Genomic DNA, 1,658 nt, shown 5'->3' on the forward strand with positions numbered 1-1,658 from the left:
AATTGTCGTGAAGGCGAAACACCAAATCAACAACGTCATCCGTGTTGTGTTGGCACACTTGCTCCCCGAAGGAGAGAAACTCCTTGGCTAGTGGGTTGTGCTCTGCTATCATTTTCTCAATGTCTAGCAACACAACGCGATTGAGGTCTGCAATAATCCCCATACGCCGCTCCGCGCGGCGCTGCATGTGGAGATCCACAATATAGATCCGTGTAAACTTTGGGATTCTCTCTCGCCTGTCCGAGGGTCGATTAGTGGCAGTAGGGACCCTAAGCAGTGCTCCATGGCTCCTTGAATGCAATAAGTGTAAATACCTCGCCTGGCACGCTTTCGGCTCAGCATACGCTATCAAATGATTGATTCGAACAGGACGCTTCACTTGGCGAAAAAGCGGACGCTTGGTAGTACGCGCGGACACCTCGACGGAACTGAGGGTCTCAATGTAGCTGGAGCAATTTAGGTTGATCTGGTCGTAGGGGACAGGCCACTTCCACGCGTTACCGTGCGGAGTTGTAGGCGGCAGTTTGGGTCACCCGTGACCGTCGACGCCTCAAAAACTTCATCGGAAATAAGGGCGTGGCGTGACGGGTACATTGGCGTCCTCTTCGCAGTCTCTCGAGTTCAGCTCAATGTTCTTCTACCGTCCGTTGCCCGCGTCGTTCTGCATGTCGGTCACGGTCTTGCTCACGCTCAGCTTCTCGTTCTTACTCCGAAAGCGCCGCTCTTCGAAACGCATGTTGCTGTCTGTTAGTCACCCGAAGGACAGAGCAATTGCTCTCGTTCAGCAGCACTCGATGGGAAACGCGATACGTTGTATTTACCTCGCACTCGCGGTCTTCCTGGCTCAAAACCGCACGTCTTTCTTGAAAGCAAACACTCTCTTGCTCTCGTCGGTCCTGGAGCGCGTCCCCGCTCAGTCGGGCTCTTCGCGCACGTTTGCTTAGCATCGTTCTTGCTGGCACGGTCGCGCTGAGAGAGTGTCATATTAGCTTGTCTCGTGCATCACTGACACGTCGACGTTCTTTCTGAGGTAATGTCATGTTAGCTCGGCTTTTGTGTACGCTGCGCATCCGAAACGGGGGCCACTTCTTGAACTGAAGCTTGTATTACAACCGGCACCTAAAATAAACCTGCAACCCCCGGCTTCCGCTTGATATGCCACTTCCATTTCAGCCGCGAACAGTCGCAGATGTTCTGAAGGATCCGACTCTTCTGTCGTCTCCTCCCGTTCTTGAGTAGGTGCAGTACGACTGTCCGTAGCGGGGGGTGGGGCACGACGTGCTGCACACTAAGAGCCTTCAGCGCTTTGTTCAAGTCATAACGTCTACAAATGCAAACTAACATGCATACACGCAGCGTATCTCACGTGGGGTGGCGCTCCGCGGCTTCCAGTTTTAAAAATGGGGGCAAAAAGAAATTTGAACTTGCAATTAAGTACGATATGTAGACCACATACAACATGACAATCACACAATTATATATCAGCCAATTGGGGCCGCCTTCACTGCGCTCAGCAGCTAGTAAAACTGCGGGTATATGCGTCACCCCTTTCTAACTCTAGCCACGAACGGAAAGACAGACACGTTGCTCTAGTTGAAAGTAGTAGAATGAATACCTAGTCTCAACACGATACAGATACATCCCCACTCTCTATTTAT

At 51.6% G+C, this 1,658-nt stretch overlaps 1 protein-coding gene across 1 annotated transcript; it reads left to right on the forward strand.

The window, feature by feature from the left end:
* Positions 1-629: 629 nt before the first annotated feature.
* Positions 630-944, forward strand: PPTG_21431 (hypothetical protein; the record flags this gene model as incomplete). The annotated part of the gene is made up of 1 exon (XM_008897441.1): positions 630-944. One exon carries the CDS (start codon positions 630-632, stop codon positions 942-944), a length of 315 nt encoding a protein of 104 aa, XP_008895689.1.
* Between the last annotated feature and the right edge of the window lie 714 nt (positions 945-1,658).

Source organism: Phytophthora parasitica (assembly GCF_000247585.1).
Source record: "Phytophthora parasitica INRA-310 unplaced genomic scaffold supercont2.5, whole genome shotgun sequence".
Taxonomy (NCBI): domain Eukaryota; phylum Oomycota; class Peronosporomycetes; order Peronosporales; family Peronosporaceae; genus Phytophthora; species Phytophthora nicotianae.